Below are 21,922 nucleotides of genomic sequence, written 5' to 3' on the forward strand. Positions count from 1 at the left end.
ATTGCAGTGAGATATACCGTAATAGAGCTAGATAAGAGAGAGAGAGAAAGGGAGAGGGAGAGAGAGAGAGGGCGGGAGAGGGAGAGATGATAGACAGACAAACAGACAGACAGAAGGACAGATGTAGAACCCATCCTTCTTGTCACAAGAAGCTTCCCTGTGATTTTCCAGAAAGCCCAGAAATTAAGTAGCAATCCTTGACCTCTGAAAATCTGTCTTCCCGACAACTTTGTTTAATAACAAGAGAAATGGAACAAAACGAACTAATCATTCCATATCACTCATCCAAAACAGTAAATATGTTTAACAGAAATTTATTTATTTTTTATAATAACTGATTCAGGAATTAGGACTTCAAGAAATTAATACAAACATATTTTGCATACAAAGACATTCCAATAAAACATCTAAACCATGATGTTGTTAATCACTCTATTTATAACATACATAGTATGCCTCTACTAAACTGTTTTATAAAAGTTAATATATTCATCCCATAGGATGTACAAAACTTTGTTCTTGGACCAGTTTTACTATCATTCAAAACACTTGTTTTAAATGCACTCGAATCTTCAAAAACAAAAGGAGGTATTCTTTCCATAGGAACATAAAATAACCATAACACCTAACTACATGTCTATTTTTAACACATAGTTCTTATTAAATTAAGCTCACCTTCATGAATCATTTATACAATGTGTTAACATTCAAATAGCCTATGATTACAGTTGCTAAGTCTTTGTGCAATTTACATTCACATGACAGAGTTTATCTCAAGATCTGGCATAGTTCCCATTCATGTCAAAGAACTATTGTGTTGGAAAATATTTGCAGCCAGCGTGGGGAGCAAGCATTTTGACAATACCCTGTCTAGCAGCTTGATACTTAAAAACTTAAACAGGAGGTATAACTAAAGTCACAATAGGGGTTTCCTTCCCTCAAAACCAGTAGATATACATATTCATTAGGAAAATAGGTGACCCAGAATTCAGTAATGTTTCTTGAAAATATTCTTAGCTTATGTACAGAATTCTTAAAATTGCCACACTCTCAGTCTGAAAGAAAGGAGGTCATTGCAACAGCACTAAGTTAGGAAGAATGACCAAAAAGAAAGAAAGAAATTCCAAAATATTATTTAAAAAGGAGATGCTTATCTCACTTGATAATCAAAACAAAGCATAAACAAAACTAATGGGGGAGCATAAATACACTCTTTTGCTCCAATATTACTTCATTCACTTAGTAAGAAGACAATGGGAAAATGAGGTTGAACTACAGGTAACAGAAGGCAGATTGCTGTTTTTTAGGTAAGCCAAGCAAATAGAAACCGAGCAAAGGACTAATTTTCAGTGTAACTGTATTTAAAACATCACAGTTACGAGAGCAAGGGTGTGTGTGTGTTTGTGATTGAAAGTAGCAATGGAGCTCATCCAGTACATTCATTAAACATTATTAGAGTTCAAGGAATCCAAGCAAAGCCAATAAAGGTTCATGCTTCTCTCTCTTTCTCGGTTCCCACCCCTCAACATATAACTAGTCCTGTTCAGTTCCATATGAAAGCTCCCCAAATCTAGTCATAATCTAGTGTTGTTGGTCCACGGACAATATTAAAGTAGCCAGCTAATGCTCCAAGGTCTATATATAATGAGCGTTGTCTCCTCAGCAAATCCGATTCTTCCGTAATCCCAAGATTTGAAGAATCTAACAAGGAAAAATTAAAGGAAAAGATATATTATACACTAGAAAAGTAGTTTCAGAACAATTAATTAGCCAGACTGGGGATTCTTCATCTCTGGAGATGAGTCAATTACTGTTTGAGGATGTATTCATTGGTTTTCCTTCACATTGCAAAAGGTTGGACTAATTTTGTAGTCCCTTCCAATTCCACAGTTCTGTGATTCTACAGTTTATGAATTCCCCTCCTTCCTCTATAAATAAGTAGAGGAACAGTATACATAACAGTGGCTTCCAATTAAGATAACTTCAAAGGGGAAGATAAGATTATCAACAGTTTTATTCTTCTTAGCTAAATATTGCCATCAATTAAATAGATGTTTGTTCCTTTAGCAAGCTCAAAGTGTTCTTCATTAAATCCCTCCTTGGCAAAACTAAATGTACAATGAGCTTGAGAAATAGTTCATTTTGTAAAACAATTAGGGATGAGCACATGGCTAATGAAGTTTTATATCAAATATGAAATAGAGCTTTATGTGAGCTAATGCAGATTTGCCTTAGTTCTGTTAGAACAGGAATTGTCCGACAAATGAATACAGGGAAATCAGGAATAAAGGCCACCACTATTAAATCAAAACCATATCAGCCTGGTATTAGCTAGGAGAAAAGTAACCTGGTGAACTATGAAATTTGACTGCATTGTTAAAAAGGCTGGGAATATAATTATTGATGAAAATAATGATGCTCTAGGAAAATGAAGAAGACAGATACAGCAAACCAACAGTACTCAAATTTGTCTTCTATTGTGATTTCCCCTCTTAAAGCCTTTTTAAGAAAATAATCTAATATTTCAGATTCTGCAGAACATTATAAATAGTCCTCAGGTTATAATGACAATCCAAGTATTAGGACTGCAAGCACGTGACTGCAGGAACATTGCAATGGCCAGAACTCTGTGGATCCTATGTAAGTTCCCATCATTCAGTCCTGTGGCAAGTTGGAATGATTGCTGAATGAGTGATAGTAACCCAAGAACCACTTAGACTACATAATTTTGGAAGTTCCAAAATACTTGTTAAGATTAAAACGTAAATGTAAAGGTTCCCCTCGCACATATGTGCTAGTCGTTCCCGACTCTAGGGGATGGTGCTCATCTCTGTTTCAAAGCCAAAGAGCCAGCGCTGTCCGAAGATTTCTCCATGGTCATGTGGCAGGCATGACTTAATGCCAAAGGTGCACAGAACGCTATTACCTTCCCAACAAAGGTGGTCCCTATTTTTTCTACTTGCATTTTTTATGTGTTTTCAAACTGCTAGGTTGGCAGAAGCTTGGACAAGTAACGGAGAGCTCACCCTGTTACATGGCAGCACTAGGGATTTGAACCGCTGAACTGCTGACTTTTCGATCAACCAGCTCAGCATCTTAGCCCCTGAGCCACCTTAGCCCTTTTGTTAAGATTACTAGATGCCAATGTGAACTTACTGAACTAATTTTGCAGGAATTACACCATTCATCTAAAGCCTTTTCACTTGAGAAGGATTCTGCCTTGCCCTTAAATATTGGTTTTGCTGGCCCTCAGACTTTTATTAAGAGACTTGGGAAGTGTGTGGGTCTTTGCCATGCAGACCAAAGTTCAGTGGTGGGATTCAGCCAGTTCGCACCACTTCGGGAGAACTGGTTGTTAACTTTCTGAGCAGTTTGGCAAACTGGTTGTTGGAAGAAATCATTAGGCCAGAGAACCGGTTGTTAAATTACCTCAATCCCACCACTGCCAAAGTTGTCTGGAAGAAGCTGGAGATAAGAGCAGACCATACCTGAAATATTCTCAGAGAGTTCCAGCTCGTTCTTCTCCAGCAACCTCTTTCGTGCAAAAAGAGCTGAGTCCAGACTCTGACATCGGGGCTGTTCCTCCCTTGATGGGTGCAAGGCTTCATGTTTGAGCAATTCTGTAGCTGAGAGTCTCTGATTGGGATTCCTTTCAAGAGCTGCTTCCAATAACTGTCTCATATTAGCGCTGCAATCCTCAGCAATGTCCTCAAGTGGTGGAGCTTGCTTATGGATCTACCAAAAGAAATGTTCAAAAAAGGAAGGTTGTAACTTGATGCTTAAGAGGAGGCAGGGAAAAATTTCCCAGAGCTGCACAAATATATGCATGTTGTAAAGTTACCACTCTAGGAATTTCCTCTCCCTGATTCACAGGTTGGAAAAATGCCATTCTACTCCCAAGACAAAAAGCCAGAGGAATTCTGGAAGCAGAGCCAGTTTCACATTGAAACTTGCCCCCAAAACAGGTTCAAATTCAACCTAAGATCTACAATCCTAACTCAGAATATCCAAGGCAAGCAAAGACAGATGCACAGCATTTGAACAATCTAATTTGGGGAGCAAACGGGAACGAGATGGGCATGCTATAAATGAGAAACATAGTTCTTTTGGCTTAGGCTGGTGTTGTCACTCCTGCAACAAAACACAACCTCCCAAGGCATAACTTGCCAGCTTTGCATCTGGAAATACTTAAATTGGTTTCAAAGTGAGGCGGGGTTTATATGTATAAAAGGAGTCTATCTAGGAATATTGAATATATTTTTAACATTCTATTTCTGATCTGATAAAGAAGAAATTATCCAGAAAAATGCTGCCTAGTTTTAATCAATTGAGCTTTGGGCCAATTCAAAACAGGACTGATGAATTTTATAGTAAGTAAGCAGAATCACCGGCTGGTCAAGTTTAGGTTCTGTAAAAACAAATAAGCTGAATCACTCAGAGCTGCCTTTTTAAAATTTATTTTTTGCTTGCAAATTTCTCAGCTTGCAGTTTTTATCTCCCTCCCACTCAGATCAACAAAACATCTTTGTTCTCCAAATTGTTCCCATATCCACAACCTTGTGATGATTTATAAAGTTTTACACAAGGGGAATGCAAAAGGCCTAAGAGGTAGCACAGCAGCCTATCAGCTTACTTCATAGATGCATATCAACAATGTTTTGTTTTCACTATATTTCAGTATTCAGACCTCACAGGAGAAAGTACGCCTATTTTTCTCCATCCCAAATACCAAAAACCTCCCCTCTGACTTTAATTTTCCATGAATAAAAGTATTAACTCTGTACTGCTTGGTACATAATTATGGCACAACCATCTCAATTGTCTGGACTGCATACAGTAGAATAGCTATGCTTATCTCTAATACAATGGAAACTTGGGAGTTTCCAATCAACCGGTTGTGGAAGGTTCCATTCAGAAATTTAAATTGTACTGGTGCTACTGAAAGGCATCTGCTCAATCCTTTTTCCTGTGCTACTTGACCACTGAAGTCTCTTCCCCAATAAGGGGAAGGTTTTCTGAGGTTTTCGCGGGTGTTTGTATGTAGGTCTTTGGTTATTCGGGTTTTCTCCCGCGTAAAATTGGAAGTGTCTTGGCAACATTTCGACGAAGTCTCATTCGTCATCTTCAGGCTTCAGCTTCGTGCTTCTGGGAGCAATGTGTGATTGCAGCTGTTTCTTCCTTTTTAACTGCTAGTGGGGGTTTGAACTGATTGGGTGGGAGCTTGGCTGTGCTCTGATTGGATGGGGGGGGGGTTGTGCTCTGATTGGATGGGGGTGTGTCCTGTTTGGGTGGGGGCTTGGTTGTGCTCAGATTAATCTGAGTTGCAGGGGGATTTGAGCTGGTGAGTTGCATTGCTGTTGTTTGGCTTCGTGTTTGTGGTCGTGCTACATCTTCATAGTGGGTGTCTGTCTGCTGTATGTATGGATTGGAGGGGTTTGAAATGGCTAATGTTGCAGCTGCGGTCTGGCTTCTGGTCCTTGGTTGTGCTTCCTGATCAGTGTGGGTTTGGGTCTGCTTTCTGGGTGGATGTGTGGTGGTGACATCCTGTGTGGACCTCGTGAGTGTGGGTTTGGTGTCATTCCTTGTGTTAGGGACTCGTTTGTCAATAAGGGCGGGTTTCCAAATGGAAAAGGGCGGGTCAATAAGGGCGGGTTTCCATTTGGAAATCCGCCCTTATTGACAAACGAGTCCCTAACACGAGGAATGACACCAGACCCACACTCACGAGGTCCACACAGGATGTCACTACCACACATCCACCCAGAAAGCAGACCCAAACCCACACTGATCAGGAAGCACAACCAAGGACCAGAAGCCAGACCGCAGCTGCAACATTAGCCATTTCAAACCCTCCAATCCATACATACAGCAGACAGACACCCACTATGAAGATGTAGCACGACCACAAACACGGCCAAACAACAGCAATGCAACTCACCAGCTCAAATCTGCAACTCAGATTAATCTGAGCACAACCAAGCCCCCACCCAAACAGGACACACCCCAGCCAATCAGAGCACAAAAACCCCATCCAATCAGAGCACAGCCAAGCTCCCACCCAATCAGTTCAAACCCCACTAGCAGTTAAAAGGAAGAAACAGCTGCAATCACACATTGCTCCCAGAAGCACAAAGCTGAAGCCTGAAGATGAAACGTTGCCAAGACACTTCCAATTTTACGCGAGAGAAAACCCGAATAACCAAAGACCTACCTACATATATATATATATATATAATTAGATATTAGATATTATTATAATATTATTCCCCAATAAGAGCACCAGTGTGCTTACTGTTCCTGTCCTAATGTTCCCTTTGATTGTATCCAATTCGTATAGTTATTTCATGCTTATGCTTATATATACTGTTGTGACAAATAAATAAATATAAATAAAAATAAATAAAAATTGTTCTGGGTTGGGCAAGCAGGTAATCACACATTTGGAAGGAATTTTGGAAGCCTTCAATTTGACTCCCTGCATATTTCCAGAATCCCAAAGCAACAATCCTTTCCACCACACCCAAATGCACACACACACATGCATACAAACACATCTTGCCAAGAGCAGCATTCTTTAGATACCTATAGGAATAGAAGATGATAAGTATGAATACACTGAATGTAGAAGCACTGATTACAATCCTTGCTTAAAGAAACAGGATGGGTACTTAGGATTCCAAGCCTTAGGCAAAGTAGTTGATGAAAACTAACTAATGCCTTCCTTTTGTAGCAGCTTGTGTTTTTATTCTGGCCCTTGCCAGATTCATTATGTGACCCAAATTGCAATGTTACATTTCTCTGAAATGAAACTCCTATATTAAATGCAGAAGGTTTCAGACTGAATTTCTGTCTGTCCACTTAACAGGTTCAGGATGGCAACCTCCTTGGCTCAGGAATGCAAAACACAGAAAATGTAAGTATCCTGACCTGGTCTTCAAAACTTCACTTTGTTGTTTACAATTTCCAATATGGCTAATCATATGTGCACCACATATGCACCCAGCATCTACTATAGGACTGGGTGCATATGTGGCATATAGAAGCAAAAGCATGGTTTCTCCAACATGTCGTTGTGGACTGAGGTGAGAATGTGAGTTATAAGTAGATCTTGACTTATGATTGTGATTGAACCCAGAATTTCTTGCAGTGGTTATAACATGAATATGATGCTTATTAGGCAAATCCATCATCCCAAAATAGGTGTTTTTTGCTGGAAACTAGCAAAACAATCACAGAACGAATGGTGGGATTCAGCCAGCTCGCACAACTTCAGGAGAACCAGTTGTTAACTTTCTGAGCAGTTTGGCAAACTGTTGGAAGAAATCATTAGGGCAGAGAACCATTTGTTAAATTACTTGAATCCCACCATTGCACAGAACCACAGAATGCTTTAAATGGTCATAAATGCAGGCTGATCGCTGAGCACTGAAAAAATGATCATGTGACTATAAGTGATGAGTAGCCCTAGTCAGGTCTATTTTAACTAAACTGTTACTAAAAAACCAGTCAAAAGTTGAGGATCACCTTTACTCAAGACCGTGGCATCACCTCCATTCCTAAGAGGTCTGTAAGGGGCATGCATAAGTGCACCTGTGTGCCTACCATCCCTGTCCTAATAGTCCATTTTACTTACTCTTTTCATACATCCAAATTATGTTTATACTTTTACCTGTTATATTATATATGATTGACAAAAATAAATAAAATAAATAAATAAACCTATCACTTGTTTTATATTATAAACACTGTATTCAATGATTGGCATATGATTTAGATTAGCTGAAGCTACTATTTGGCATACTTAAATATATTGATAATATGATGATTATTGCATGTTATATATCACATCTTATTATCTAAGCCCATGCATAGGTAATAAGTTTATAATAAACAACAAGTAATGTAGTTGCCAACTCATTTTGCCTGATTTTTTTGTTTGGAATTAGGATTAGGATTAATGAATGTGAAACTGTAATGCTGGAAAAAGAAGTCTGTTCCCCACGTATACCCTGGATTTTCAACGAGTCCTACCCTACTATGATTTTCTTCCAGTTCGGCTGCTAAACACATCCTGAATGACACCAAGAGCAAATCAAACACAGTTCCATTTCTAAAAACCTCATCACCTTTACAAAACCAAGAGGTTTTACCCAATTATCTACCCAGCATTTTTCAACCTTGCTAAGTTTAAGATGAGTGGACTTCACTCCCAGAATTCCCCAGCTGGCGAATTCTGGGAGTTGAAGTCAATGCATCTTAAATTTGTCAAAGTTGAAAAGCACTGTTCTAATCACTGCACTACTATAAAATCTACAGAAAGAGGTTGAACGCCTACTGAATAATTGATTAAATAAACTTACTATGTAGAGATAGGAAGGATAGGCTGCACGAGGATACCGACTGACCCATGGTGGAATGCCAGTTTGCATGTGGATGATGGTTGCTCCTAGGCTGTAGATGTCAGTTTTTGTACTGTGGCCTCGGCAGAGAATCACTTCTGGACTCATATAAATCTGCAAATAAAATCCAAACAAAAAATTAGCCTCTGTGACAACTTTACTCTGGAATCCTCTTTAAAGCCGAACAGTTTGGCACAGAAGATTTAAAAAAAATTATTATTATTATTTTGCATTTTTCGCTGATCTCACTTAAAAACCATGCAAAATTTGAGCTTTTGCTCAAAGAAACAGGAAAATTCATTGGGTGCCAATTTTGGCTGCCCGTTTTGATACAGTGATGAATGAACATCTAACAAAGAGCAAGAAATAATAAGCTATCCCATTTAAGATTTATCAAAGATTTGTATTGATAATAATGACTACATTTGTAGGGAGGCTTGCTTCCGTTTGAACTTGTCCAGATCTGAAACACTCTTCAGCAGTGCTTCCCCTGTTTCCCCTTACCTTTAGACGAAAGGATTCTAGTACAATTCTATTCATAGGAATGTTTAGCCAATATTAATCTTGATAAGTTCTAAATGACATGTCAAAGCTGTTTAACCATACCTGGTTAAACCATACCTGGTTGGTAACCATACCAACCATGCTGGTTGTTTTACTAAATTGGAGAAGGGGACAGAGGAGAAGGGTAAGTCCATGGCAGACATTCTTAATTACTATGATACATATGAGGCTATCTTCTCATAGAGAATCATTACCTCTGTTCCTCGAAGTTCTTTGGGATAATAAACATCTTCTGTCATTTGAACACTAAGTCCAAAATCCACTAAAACAGCTTTGGTTGACATGAAAACAATGTTGCTTGCTAGAAATTAAAGAAAAAAATCAGGATTAAGCTAGGGAGGGAACAAATTTTCATATTTAGTTTAATACAGAAAATATCTTACAGGCAGGAATTAAAAGAAAAGCAATTATTAAACAGGCACACACCAAGCAAAAATACACTTGGGACATATTCTACCAGTGATTCTAATTGGATAGGGAAAAGCCATTACAGCTGCTTTGTCCCACTTCCTGCACTTGAACAAATCTATAGATGGATTATTTGACTCAGATGTTGAGCTGCATGTCCATATTTGGGTCTCAAGATGCATCAGAAGGGACAGAAAAGATAGCATAGATATCTCTGTAGATTTGGGCTTCTGACCTTGATTTACCGTTCCTGTCCTATTGTTACCTTTCATTATATCCAATTAATATAGTTATCACATGCTTATGCTTATATATATGCTTATATATTGTATAGTTATTTCATGCTTATGCTTATATATACTGTATGATAAAATAAATAAATAAAATAAAAAAATATATAATTGTCCCTTTGAGAACCTAATTATGGTTCTCAAAGGGACAATTCCAAGTTAAGAACAATTTCAAGTTAAGAAAACTTCCTGGGCTTCCAGACCCAAGGTATGAGACACTCTTCACAAACCCACTTTGGAGGACCTCCAGCAGCGACTTGAGCCACTGATAGACACAATCCACACTCAATTCCAGAGTTTGTGAAGATTGTGGTCCTAAAGCAAATTCTGAGATCTGAAATGTCTATTTTTTTTTTTTAGATAATCATAGCATTTCACATGGATAAAACCATGACTCCTCAGATGTCTTTGAAATTATCTAAGTTTCAACAACAATGATGGGAAAACTTTATATGTTGATGAGAAAAAGGGAGAAAGAGAAATATGATAACTTCCACCTCCATTCTCTCTTCAACTAAACCTTGAGGAGATCAATTTAAACATGAAAGTGGCAGGCAGAAGACTAAAGGCTGCATCAGATTGTTGGTATACTGACTCTGCAAACCACTTAGAGAGAGCTGTAAAGCACTGTGAAGCAGTATATAAGTCTAGGTACTATTGCTATTGGATTTCTCCAACACCTTCATGTTAGGTAACATATGCCTCTGTAATTTAGAAAGTTGAATAGTTGTTGCATTTACATTTCTGTGAATGTTAACATTCTGGCTGGTGAACACTCAAACAACAAAGGATCAACCATTTTTTTATTTGTCAAGAATGTATTAGGTAATAAGGATAAACATAGATTGGATACATAAAATAGATACAAATAGAGGAAACATTAGAACAGGGACGATAGACATGCTGGTGCGCTTATGCACACCCCTTACAGATCTCTTAGGAATGAGGCGAGGTCAACAGTAACCAGTCTAAGGTTAAAGTTATGGGGGTTTGGGGAAGAAACCACAGAGTCTGGTAGTGCATTCCAGGCATTAACAACTCTGTTACTGAAGTCATATTTTCTGCGATCGAGATTGGAGCGGTTCACTTTAAGTTTGTATCTATTGTGTGCTCGGGTATTGTTGTGGTTGAAGCTGAAGTAGTCATTGACAGGTAGGACAATGTAGCAGATAATTTTATGCTTAGATCATACCAAAGGCGGCATAGTTCTAAGTTTTCTAAGCCCAGAAGTTCAAGTCTGGTGGCATAAGGTATTTGTTGATCCATGGTTGAATCAACCAATCACCCATGTAGGACACACATCTCCATACAATATATAACTGAGATTTAGGAGGTCTGCATGCTGGCCTGTCTGCAAACATTTGCAACTACTCTTCCTCTCAACCCCTTTGCTGTGTATATATGTGGCAATGCCTATATCATTTTGGATAAGTTAAATCAAGCTTAACTCTCACTTATTTTAGCAGAGCTTTCTTAGTCAAAAAGGAGAATAAATTATTCAGTGATCAAAATCTTGTATCTTCCTCATCGTAGTTGGTCTCTCTGCTTCCAATACCAAAATAGGTATTTAGCAATCCCCTCGTTGTACAAAAATAAGTCCGGCCTTACTGCAAGACTATGAAATATTATGAGATAACATAAACAAAAGTGCATGACATATTTTGTGTAGTCTGCAGCTCAGACCTCTGATTCCTGCTTGCTGAATAGCAGCATTTCACTGCTATCACACTCCTCCAGCCATGTATTTAGGACTAAAATTAGACTGACAAATCTAGAAGGTACTAAATTGGGGAAAACTGGCTGGCCTAAAATATGCTTTTGGAATGAAGTAGATTTAAAATCTCTGGAGGGCCAGGGATAGGGGCTGTTCCTCTGCCCTGGTCCTATTAGACCTCTCAGCGGCTTTTGATACCATCGACCATGGTATCCTGCTGCGCCGGTTGGAGGGATTGGGAGTGGGAGGCACCGTTTATCGGTGGTTCTCCTCCTATCTCTCCGATCGGTCGCAGACGGTGTTGACAGGGGGGCAGAGATCGACTCCGAGGCGCCTCACTTGTGGGGTGCCGCAGGGGTCGATCCTCTCGCCCCTTCTGTTCAACATCTATATGAAGCCGCTGGGTGAGCTCATCAGTGGCTTCTGTGTGAGGTACCAGCTGTACGCTGATGACACCCAGCTGTACTTTTCCACACCGGGCCACCCCAACGAAGCTATCGAAGTGCTGTCCCGGTGTTTGGAGGCCGTACGGGTCTGGATGGGGAGAAACAAGCTCAGGCTCAATCCCTCCAAGACAGAGTGGCTGTGGATGCCGGCATCCCGGTACAGTCAGCTGAGTCCACGGCTGACTGTTGGGGGCGAGTCATTGGCCCCGATGGAGAGGGTGCGCAACTTGGGCGTCCTCCTGGATGAACGGCTGTCTTTTAAAGATCATTTGACGGCCGTCTCCAGGAGAGCTTTCTACCAGGTTCGCCTGGTGCGCCAGTTGCGCCCCTTTCTAGACCGGGATGCCCTATGCACGGTCACTCACGCCCTCGTGACGTCTCGCCTGGATTACTGCAATGCTCTCTACATGGGGCTCCCCTTGAAGGGCATCCGGAGACTGCAGTTAGTTCAGAATGCGGCTACCTGTGGCCTTCCGGGTGCGCTTCAAGGTTTTGGTAACCACCTTTAAAGCGCTCCATGGCATAGGGCCGGGTTACTTACGGGACCGCCTACTGCTACCGAATACCTCTCACCGACCCATGCGCTCTCACAGAGAGGGACTCCTCAGGGTGCCGTCAGCTAGGCAATGTCATCTGGCGACACCCCGGGGAAGGGCCTTCTCTGTGGAGGCTCCCACCCTCTGGAACGAACTCCCCCCAGGACTCCGTCAACTTCAAGACCTCCGAACCTTCCGTCGCGAGCTTAAGACACACTTATTCATCTGTGCAGGACTGGACTAGATTTTAAATTTATAGGGGTTTTAATTAGTTTTAATATTTATATCATTTTTTAAGAATCGGGCTTTAGAATAAGTTTTTTAAATGGTTATTTTTAATTTGTATATAAATGTTTTTATCTGCCTGTGAACCGCCCTGAGTCCTTCGGGAGATAGGGCGGTATACAAATACGAATAATAAATAAATAAATAAATAAAAATAAGGAGCAGGAACTCTGCTCAGAAGGATGGTGAATATTAGAACTTCCAAAGATCTTTCCTCATGGCTGAATTCAAGTGCTATTTACTCAGCCTTCATTTGGTAGAAAACTCTATTGTTGTGCAATTTTCTACCCACATTGCCAAACTTTATCCTGCCTCTTCAATAAATGCATCTATAAAAGTCACTGCTACATGCCACTGTCCTAGTTTCGGATGGTAGAGTGTGATAATCAAGCCATTCGGTCAGTTCCTTCAGTTTTACTGCCCTATTTTGCTTGTCATCAGCCTGGAAATAAAAAAACTTTTGTCATTTGTAGAGTTACAACAAGGGGCAGGCCTGACAGTTCCTTCCTGTGTCTTTCTCTTATGCCCCATTCTTTCCTAACTCATGTTGAACAAAGTAAAAAGATAAGCAGAGTAGAGTCCCAAAGGAAGCTGTGTCAGAAGCAGCTCAGTTGCTTAGGAATTTTCTTCCTTTCTTTGTGTAGCAGGGAGTATGTGCAGGGAGGGCCAACTGCGGGGCGCAGTGCCGAATCAGCTAGGTGGCTTGGCTGGGGGTGTCCCAGAGTCTGTTTGCCCTGATCCCACTTCTACAGGGATCTCAGTTGGGTCCATTTGGGAGCAAGAGAGGGGCAGGAGGGCTCAGCTAATTGGCAGCCCAGATCACCATGGACACCTGGGTGATTGGCCAGCTAGAGATGTCCTGGGACCACAGCACAGTTTGACAGGACTCAGGATAATTGCAGGGGGTGATGCTCATCCAGCGAATAATTACTGGGCAGATGGCCTGCCAGAAATTAGGGTGGGGGGAAGGAATGGCTGAGAGGTGTGTGGCACAAAGAGGGATAAAAGGAAGAGGTGTGTGGCACAAAGAGGGAGCAAAGTAAAAAAAAGGTAGAAAAGAAAAGTAGACAGACAGAGAAAGAGAGACAAGCAGAGAAATGGCAGGAGAGAAACGGACGCAAACGGAGGCAATGTTAACATAGGAAGAAGAGAAATATGGGAAGAGGGGCTTACTGGCCCACCCTGCCACCACCCCACTAATGGTCCCTGCTTGGCTGGCCTGCACAGGAGAAGAGAGAGAGAGAGAGAGAGAGAGAGAGACAGAAGCTGCCCGGAAAATTGCCAAACCAGTGACCAACAGAGGCACCAGACACACCAGGAGGAGAACTGATCTAGGCGAGTGGGTGAGCCAGGGACCAAAAAGGGTGCCAGACATAACAAACAGCAGAAGGAAGCTTATGCAGATGAGTGGGTGAGCCAGATGCACCAGAAGACAAGGAAGGCAAGTTGATCCAGGTGAATGGGCAAGTCAGTTAGTGGTGGGATTCGAAACAATTTACTACTGGTTCTATGGCCATGGCTTGATGGGCGTAGCTTGGTAGGCGTGGCAGGGGAAAGATACTGTAAAATCTTCCTTCCCTCCCCACTCCAGGGGAAGGTTATTGCAAAATACCCATTTCCTCCCAATCAGCTGGGACTCGGGAGGCAGAGAATAGATGGGGCATGGCCAGTCAGAGGTTGCATTTACCGCTTGTCTAAACTACTCAAAATTTCTGCTACCAGTTCTCCAGAATCAGTCAGAACCTGCTGAATACCACTTCTGAAGTCAGTGATAAGAGAGAGCGCCAGATGGACCGGAGGACGACAGAGGTGAACTGAGCCAGGCGAGTGGAACTGCCTGGGTGAGCAACCAGAAAGGGCTGAAGGCAACAGAGCAAGAGACCTTGAGACATCAGGCCAGCAACTGAGAGCGGGGAGGACCTAATTGTCTTGGAAAAGGGACAGAGGGATCCGGACTCCAGTGGCCCTTTTGGGGATAATGCTACATTTACATGGGCAACAACCGCTATTCCAGGGTTTACCATGCTTTCTTCAGAAGGGAAAAGGGAGAGGAGCTATGCAAAACTAAGTGTTCATCTTAATTCTGGCTGGGCAGTCAAGTGGAGTTGTGCAGATCTAAGAAAACTACAGTACAATGCTGTCTTGCAGATCGCTGGGGAGGGCACACAAAAGAAAAGGAAGTTTTTTCTGGAGTGTTCATCTTTGACTATAAAAGGAAAATAAAGTTGTGGAGGTCTACAGAAATATGAATTGGCTTTTTCTTGCTCTAAAGCACTTCATAAGTGCTAGATGTGAAATGCTTTCAATTGCTAGGATTTCTACCACATTTTTTTCGTTGGAACATCTCCTGATGCATTTCCATGCCAAACTAAACATCATCCACTGGATTTTCAAATGTCAGCTTAGCTTTAAAGACAGAAGAGCCTCCGAAGGGAGGGGGAGGCAGAAAAAGCAAGACATTTTCCTCATAGAACTTTTTATTTTCCCGGGCCTGGAAATGCCCTTTTAAGTATAGATAACTCTCAATTTAAGACCGATCACTTTTCCACAATGGAGGCATTGACATACCCAAATGTGATGGATATGGGAAAAATCGTAAAATATAAAGACATTTTGAATGAGAAGGGGGAACTGAAAAACAAACAGGAGTTGAATAGACAAGGGAGAGACTTAACGTGATGGCCGTATGTACAAATACAATCTAGATATCAAAAAGACGCTATAATATATGGTTTTTATAAAGAACCAGCAAAACTGGATAAATTTTAATAGGACCGGAGGAGAAGCTAATTAAAAAATTGTATAATTTATTGAGTATTAGAATGGAAGAAGAGCAAGTAAAGGAAACCATGATAGTGTCGCCCAAAAACTCTATAGAATTGGATAAATGGTAAAAATTGTGGGATAGAAATATAAATTAACAATGTCTACAGCATATAAAGAAAATTTATATAAAATGTTTTATAGATAGCACTTCCTTCCAGGAAAATTAGCCGGGATGTTTAAAGATATGTCCAAGTGTTGGAAGAGCAACCACATCCCAGGTTCGTACTACCACTTGTGGTGGACGAACCAAAAGCAAAAAAATATTGGACAAAAGTACATACCTGGATAGAAAAAATGATAAAGGAATATATAGATCTAAAACCGGAAATATTTCTGTTGGGAATTATACCTGAAAAATATAGTAAAAGGAATGTGTATTTAATAGTACATGTGTTAACAGCGGCCAGAATTGTGTTTGCATAACATTGGAAGGGTGAGGAGATCCCTACAGAAGAGAAGATAATAAAAAAAAAATCTTAGAATGTGCAGAAATGGGTACACTAACTCTTGAAATTAAAGAAAAGGAAGACACTGAATATTTTGAGATATGGGTCTTGTTCATCAATGGTTAAATAAGAGAAACAGAAGTTAGAACTTTTAAAACTATAAGAGAAAGATTAATTTTATCATTACGGTTGATTATTGTAAGCTATTATTAATTCTAATTAGTATTAATAATTAATATGTATTATTATGAAAGAAAAGCACTGTTACCATGAGATTATTGCTAGAGAATATCATCACTATCAAGATGTGAAGTACTGTTTAAAGGAATTGTAACCAGTCAACATACTGCCTATATGGATATTGAATATGTTGCTCTATTTATAATAAAAAAATAAAGACCGATCACTTAATTACCTATTTTAGAATAGAATATTTTTTTTTTATTGGCCAAGTGTGATTGGATACACAAGGAATTTGTCTTGGTGCATATGCTCTCAGTGTACATAAAAGAAAAGATACGTTCATCAAGGTACAACTTTACAACACAATTGATGATCAATATATCAATATAAATCATAAGGATTGCCAGCAACAAGTTATAGTCATACAGTCATAAGTGGAAAGAGATTGGTGATGGGAACTATGAAACGATTAATAGTAGTGCAGATTCAGTAAATAGTCTGACAGTGTTGAGGGAATTATTTGTTTAGCAGAGTGATGGCCTTCGGGAAAAAACTGTTCTTGTGTCTAGTTGTTCTGGTGTGCAGTGCTCTATAGCGTCGTTTTGAGGGTAGGAGTTGAAACAGTTTATGTCCAGGATGCGAGGGATCTGCAAATATTTTCACGGCCCTCTTCTTGATTCATGCAGTATACAGGTCCTCAATGGAAGGCAGGTTGGTAGCAATTATTTTTTCTGCAGTTCTAATTACCCTCTGAAGTCTGTGTCTTTCTTGTTGGGTTGCAGAACCGAACCAGACAGTTATAGAGGTGCAAATGACAGACTTTTCAAAGTTAATATGGCTGCACACCCAATCCATGATCACATGACCACATTTTAGACTCTCAGCAACCAGTCTGCATTCATGGCAATTTGCACATCCGGTCATCATGTGACCATAATCTGCAATCTTTTTTGCCGGTTTTATACTATTTACTTCCAGTTTCCAGCAAGAGCCATTGGAAAAAATAGATTAATTTAATGCATTTAAATTAAATTAATGATTAAATTAAGCATTTGCTTAACAACTGTCACCAAAAAAAAGAGGTTCTGAACATGTGATGGCTCAGCTTACGACCACAATGACTTACAACCCTAATTCCAGACTCTATTAAAGTAGCAAAGTCAAGGAAAATCTGTATTCTAGAGCAGGGGTGTCCGACCTTGACAACTTTAAGCCTGGCGGACTTCAACTTCCAGAAAGCCCCAGCCAGCAAAGCATTCTGGGAGTTGAAGTCCGCCAGGCTTAAAGTTGCCAAGGTCGGACACCCCTGCTCTAGAGCAGAATTGTACATTTGGAGTTTTGGGATAAATTTCAGGAAATGAAGTTCTTTAGATCAATGACAAATGCCACTTTCCACCCCATGCCAAATATTACTGAATTTTGAACAGAGACCAAACCTAATGATCCAGAGCAACTCAATGCCCTCCAGGAATGCTAGATATTTATACCTTTAACCAGGAGGTCCAAAGGACAAAGAAAGTAATTCTTGCAGATGAGAGCGAGAGAAAGGACTGAGCTTCAATGTTCCTGCTTTTGTAATCTGCCATTCGTGAATACAAAACTTCCACTTGCACACTTTATGCTATGCCATAGTGTGGTTCATTTGATTTTGGCCTAGTATTCCGCGTAAAACTAGCCAATCATGTTTGCAAGGTTTGTTTGTCAGGTGTAAAAAATCATAGTTAAGTAAATATAAAATCATGGCTGGGCAAGTCATTTTTTAATGGTATGCATGACTCCAGAATTTGTCTAATTAAAACATATGTCTCCATTCTTAGAATGTTTAATCCATGGGTGAAATGCTCCTGGATCGGACCAGATCGCGCGATCCGGTAGTGATGGCGGCTGCTGGTTCGGAGGACCGGTAGCAAAAATTCCTGGCCCTGCCCCCCTGCCTCTGCTGAGCCGCACCATCTGCAGAGGGTTGTTTTTTTTATTTTTAAAAGCCGATTTTGCTTCAGCCGAAACAGGCCTTTAAAAGTAAAAAAAAAGCCTCAGCAGAACCTTACTTGTACTCTTACTTGTAGAAAAGATGTTTTCTACAAGTAAGAGTAGAGATTCTAAGGCACTTACCTGATTACTGATGAACGCATGGCCACAGCCCGAAAGCAGTTTCACTTTCAGCCAGACAGAATCAATCGTTCAGCTAATCTATTTCCTCGGTAATCAACTGGCTGGCTTTGCTGGCTGAGGAACTCTGGGATTTGAAGTCCACAATAAAATAAAATAATAAAATAAAATAAAATAAAATATTTGTGCAGCTTTCTGAGATTTGGTGTGTTTCTGTAGTGTTCACTCTAACTACACAAACACACAAAATCTCAGAAAGATGTATGTGGCATATTGTGTGTGTGTATGTGTGTGTGTGTTAGTTGTGTGTGTGTAAAGTGTGAAAGTTGGTTTTTGAGCTTTTTGTGGCTGTGTGAAGTGTGAAATGCAGCTGTTTTACACTGTGTGTGAATCAGTTGTGTTGTGTTGTGTTGTGTGTGTGTAAAGGGTGAAAGTTAGTTTTTGAGCTTTTTGTGGCTATGTGAAGTGTGAAATGCAGCTGCTTTTACATTGTGTGTGAGTCAATTGTGTTGTGTTGTGTGTGTGTAAAGTGTGAAAGTTGGTTTTTGGTACGTCTTATTGTTTTTTTATACTTTGTTTTTTATTTTTATTATTTATTGTTATTGGCCACACCCACCAATCCATCTGACCACCAAGTCACGCCCACCAATTAAGCCACGCCCACAGAACCGGTAGGGAAAATTTTTAGATTTAGGTTTAATCCTGATTGCATCACTCTGTTCTTTTCATGGGGTTACAACATAAATGCATGGGTGGGGAGGGGGAGTCATAAGGTTTGTTAATAGCAATCCTATATACCAGTGGAAACTTTCAGACTTCCAAACTAACAATAGGCTTACAAACTTCTGACTGTTGACTAAGTCTAATAAGAGCTACAGTAACCCCAACTTTCCTATGTTTGCTTATATGAACAAGATTCCTGAATCTAATGGGACTTGCTTCAGAGCAGTCATAGTTAGGATTGCAATGCAAGGAGCCCATTTAGCATTTAATTCATTCCATTTCCACACAACATATTGTCCTTAAAACATTCTCAACTTTATTATCTACCCGCTGCAGATGAACGTATTAATAAAAGATAAGTTGAATATACCTTGTCTCTAAGGTGCAGAAATTCAAGTGATTTTCAGTAAGTAAATAATCTCCAAATAACCTTAAAAGAAGCTGGGGTTATCCTGAATATAGTTTGTATTGCACAATACAAGGACTAGGTTAACTTACGTTTGATATCCTGATGAATAACTCCCTTTGAGTGAAGAAACTCAAGTCCTTTGAGAATATGTTTGGCCAGCCAGATGACTTCAAATTCTCTCAAAGGCCCACAACTTTCTATCTTTTCTAAGACAGAGCCTCCTTCTCCAGCCTCCATAAAGAGATGGATTGTCTCATCCCATAAGATGGCTCCATAAAGTTCAGCAATATTTTCATGGCGAAAGCAGGCTTGGATTTCAACATCTGATGGCTTGAACTGCTCCACGGGAACCTATGATGCCAAACATAAGATGATTAAATTATACTGTCCAAGCAAAGATAGTTCTGCTAGAATGGCTGCAAAGCTTAATTTGATGGTCTATATTGTGGAGTACTACCCCGTGTTCACATAATAATCTAAGATTATTAAATTGGAAGAAAAAACAAACAAACAAGAAAGTAGATCCAGAAAACCATTCAACCCCAACTTTCCCCCCTGGAGTCCCAAGAAAAAGCTAGGGCTTCTTTTCATGCTTGGGTGGCAAACTGACCCCAAACCAATTCAGCACATTTAGCTAGAATGGGGATAAGGAATTTCCCTTTGTTCTTTCTTAATAATGGACAGAGAAAGCTCAGCTTTCTTTGATCTTTATTCATCTTCTTAAGAACTTTGTCAGAGAATGATTGAGTATCTATTATGAAGAGGAAGATGACAGCAGGATTTTGGACTATTGATAGAAATTACTGCTTTAATACAGCAATTCAAGTATTAGAAATAAAAAAAAACCTTCCATATGTTTCTACTGTAAAACTCTGGTATGTAAAACCCTCTGTGGCTCAGGCTGCTAATGCAGTCTGTTATTAACAGCAGCTGCCTCCAATTACTGCAGGTTCTAGTCCCACTAGGCCCAAGGTTGACTCAGCCTTCCATCCTTTATAAGGTAGGTAAAATGAGGACCCAGATTGTTGTGGGCAATAAGTTGACTTTGTATATAAATATACAAATAGAATGAAGACTATTCCTAACATAGTGTAAGCCGCCCTGAGTCTTTGGAGAAGGGCGGGATATAAATGCAAATAAAAATAAAATCATATGCATGCCAACATCAGTATAAATAGCATAATAGTATAAACATAGGCAGAAGCTTCCTATCCTTTTTTTATGATAGAATGTCCCATCCCAATCTAAAGGGCATTAAACTTTGGTTGACTCATTCTTCTAGTGGTATTCTATCTTTTCTCCGTGGATCTCTCATTGGCAAACCAAGACTATTCAAGTGATGTTCTATCTTATCCTGACCAGACTTAATTAGTTTCAGCATAGTTATCCACCTCCAGATGGTTGTTAACCATAATTACGTTTATTTATTAAACGTATACAGCCACCCATCTCACATATGTGACACTTCAGCATTTGTTGATGAAGCATATATGAATCTCTTCCAAAGAAGAAGAGAACTGGGTATGTCCTACTTAGACCGAGTTTCAAAACTTGAGTCTACCATATGCACATTATAGTAAGTACATTTACAAAATGCTGGTGTCTATCATAAAGGGACAAATAGGTCTCGTTTATTTCAGCATTATAGAGAAGACTAACATCTCACAGGCATTGCCAAAGATAATTAAGAAATCTTACCAGCTTGCAAGCCATCCGCTTTTTGGTTTCTGTGTCTTGTGCCAAGTATACTTTCCCAAAAGCTCCCCGTGGAATGAAGTCAGTCCCAATATTTCGGTAGGTTAGCTTCCAAGGAAATAGAAGCACATCCGAGTCAATCTTGTAGCGCCCATTTTTGGGTTTGATCTATTTAAAGATATTTCAGATAAATGAAAAAGTCAAAACACAATACTCCTTCACAGCTTTTTTATTCTGAAATACGAATATGCTTACTGGAATACACACACCTGAATTAATCTATATGCACCAACCATCTACCTTTATCTTGCAATGCCTTTCCTGAGGTCTTACATTTTCTCCAAGATCTTTCTGTTGCAAATTACTGGGGCCTGAGTCTGTAAACTGGTATGTGGGAAAAACCTGAGAGGCTGGGCAAACAGATGCTGCTAAAGAATGGATATCTGAGTGGCAGCATAGCCTGCAACTGGATTCAGACATGCAGGATATTGTCCTCAGAGGACAAACCAGTGGTGGGTTACCAGTTCACCCCGGATCAGGTGAACCAGTAGTGATGGTGGTGGGAGGCTCCGCCCACCCACCCGGATGCTTCTGCACATGTACAGAAGCTTCTGCGCATGCACAGAAGCATTGCGCACGCACACAAGTTTACATGCATCCACAAGCAAACTGGTAGCAACAGATTTTGAAACCAGCCCCTGGGGCAAACCAGATAGGAACTGTGACCTGATGAGCTAATTCTACTTTGTTATAAAGCTACATGGACAGAATCTTGCAAGTCTGAAAGTACAATCCTTTCCCACCTCTTTTAGCATCTGAGAAACTATGGATGTCTCTCACTCAGCCAATTTTCCAATTACAGGTTATGCTGTGTCTTATCTAACTGTAC

At 40.1% G+C, this 21,922-nt stretch overlaps 1 protein-coding gene across 5 annotated transcripts in view; it reads right to left on the reverse strand.

The window, feature by feature from the left end:
- Positions 1 to 609: 609 nt before the first annotated feature.
- Positions 610 to 21,922, reverse strand: part of MAP3K8 (mitogen-activated protein kinase kinase kinase 8) — a 36,166-nt gene continuing 14,853 nt past the window's right edge. For all 5 annotated transcript variants that reach the window (XM_058182849.1, XM_058182848.1, XM_058182846.1 and 2 more), the window contains 6 exons: positions 21,037 to 21,201; positions 19,428 to 19,689; positions 9,158 to 9,264; positions 8,361 to 8,513; positions 3,489 to 3,735; positions 610 to 1,701 (listed from right to left, as the gene is read on the reverse strand). In XM_058182849.1, coding sequence (XP_058038832.1) covers positions 1,571 to 1,701; positions 3,489 to 3,735; positions 8,361 to 8,513; positions 9,158 to 9,264; positions 19,428 to 19,689; positions 21,037 to 21,201 — 1,065 coding nt within the window. In that variant the 3' untranslated portion in view covers positions 610 to 1,570. The remainder of the gene's footprint in view (positions 1,702 to 3,488; positions 3,736 to 8,360; positions 8,514 to 9,157; positions 9,265 to 19,427; positions 19,690 to 21,036; positions 21,202 to 21,922) is intronic.

The sequence above is a fragment of the Ahaetulla prasina genome, chromosome 4 (assembly GCF_028640845.1).
Source record: "Ahaetulla prasina isolate Xishuangbanna chromosome 4, ASM2864084v1, whole genome shotgun sequence".
NCBI lineage: Eukaryota > Metazoa > Chordata > Lepidosauria > Squamata > Colubridae > Ahaetulla > Ahaetulla prasina.